We start from the raw sequence: 1,633 nt of genomic DNA on the forward strand, positions 1-1,633 counted from the left end.
GCACCCTCTGACGGGAGGAGGGATGAGTGTTGCTCTCAATGACGTGCGCATCTGGAGGAGTCTGCTCGAAAACATCCCGGATCTATACGACGACGGGGCTATGCTGCAGGTGAACACAGCGACTAGACATAAGCTTTTTTATGCTGACAACCCAATAACCGTAAAAGCATTCACATTAAAACTGTTATTAAAAACACTCTACTGTATGAAAACAATAAGGCCCGTGTAAGTGTATGACAGCAAGTAGAAGCTATATTTGGAGTCTCTACTACATCCCATTGGCCTTGTCCTGTTATTCCCTCTGCTATGGGTGAGCGACTGCAATATTACACTGATTTATTTTTTTCCTTCTTCTCAATAGGCAAAGAAAAAATTCCACTGGGAACGCAAGTCATCACATTCTTTCGTGGTGAATGTGTTGGCCCAAGCCCTGTATGAGCTGTTTTCAGCCACAGACTGTGAGTCTCTGCATCATTAAAAGCAATGACAGTGGACTAGAAATGATTATTATTTTGCCATTTAAAAAGTAAAAATCTGCAATTATTTTAAACATCACTTAATGGTCATTTTAATTCTCATCATTTGTCTGTGCCTTGTGTTAACCAGATTCTCTTCAAGAGCTGAGAAAAGCCTGCTTCCAGTACTTCAAGCTTGGTGGAGAATGCATTAATGGGCCTATTGGACTCCTCTCAGTGTAAGCAATAAATAATGTCCTCCACAATAAAAGGATAGACAGAATCTTTCTAACATGGCATGATGGAATGTAGTCTTGGGTTAAGGGAATAGTTTGCGATTTTGGGAAATAAGCTTTTTGCTTTGCTTACTTGTTGAGAGTTAGATGAAAAGATTGATACCGCACTCGTACGTCTGTATCTTTAATGTAAAACTAGAGACGGCTAGCTTAGCCTAGCATTAGAAATGGAAATGTCCAAAATCCACCTACCAGCACACCAGAAGCTCACACGTTATTTCTCTTCCATTTGCAACCTCCCATTGACGTCAAGACTCCAAGCATGCTATGCTAAAGCTAAAGCTAGCATGAAGCTAAAGCTCACTAATTGTGCTGTATCTCGTTTGTTAACTGTGTTAAAATGACACGTGTAGTTTTACGGGGGAATATGTGCTGAACAATTTCTTAGCTAGGACCAGGGAGCTCGTGTTGGTGCTAAGCTAAGCTAGTCGGTCGCTGGCTGGCTACATATTCATCGTACAGACATGAGTGGTGTCGATCTTGTATTTCCCAAAATGTCAAAACTATTCCTTTAAATACAAGATTAAATACAAAAGACCTAATGACATTGTGATCTTCACCAGGTGGACCCCCAAACCCATGACCCTTATTGGACACTTCTTTGCCGTGGCACTGTACGCGATCTACGTCAGCTTCAAGTCAGAGTCTTGGTGCACCAAACCTCGAGCTTTATTCAAGAGTGGAGCCATCCTGTACCGAGCCTGCACGGTCATGTTTCCACTCATCTACTCTGAGCTCAAGTACCTGGTGTACTGAAGAGCTCTACACCTGGACACAGAAGGACCAAACTCAGTGTGTGGTTTTCACAGTCACGACGTCATTGGAAGCACAACAGACCTTCCAAATGTTGGTATTTTTCATGTTCCCTTTCTGCTGAAAAAA

General features: G+C 42.2%; 1 protein-coding gene across 1 annotated transcript; it reads left to right on the forward strand.

Annotated features, from left to right (window-relative positions):
- Window positions 1-6: 6 nt before the first annotated feature.
- On the forward strand, window positions 7-1,627 carry LOC116380765 (squalene monooxygenase-like). Its single transcript, XM_031842637.1, has 4 exons — window positions 7-109; window positions 362-458; window positions 607-694; window positions 1,315-1,627. Exons 1-4 carry the CDS (start codon window positions 23-25, stop codon window positions 1,505-1,507), a joined length of 465 nt encoding a protein of 154 aa, XP_031698497.1. The 5' UTR covers window positions 7-22; the 3' UTR covers window positions 1,508-1,627.
- The last annotated feature ends 6 nt before the right edge of the window (window positions 1,628-1,633 follow it).

The sequence above is a fragment of the Anarrhichthys ocellatus genome, unplaced genomic scaffold (genome assembly GCF_004355925.1).
Source record: "Anarrhichthys ocellatus isolate YVR2014 unplaced genomic scaffold, GSC_Weel_1.0 scaffold8714, whole genome shotgun sequence".
In the NCBI taxonomy this organism is placed as follows: domain Eukaryota; kingdom Metazoa; phylum Chordata; class Actinopteri; order Perciformes; family Anarhichadidae; genus Anarrhichthys; species Anarrhichthys ocellatus.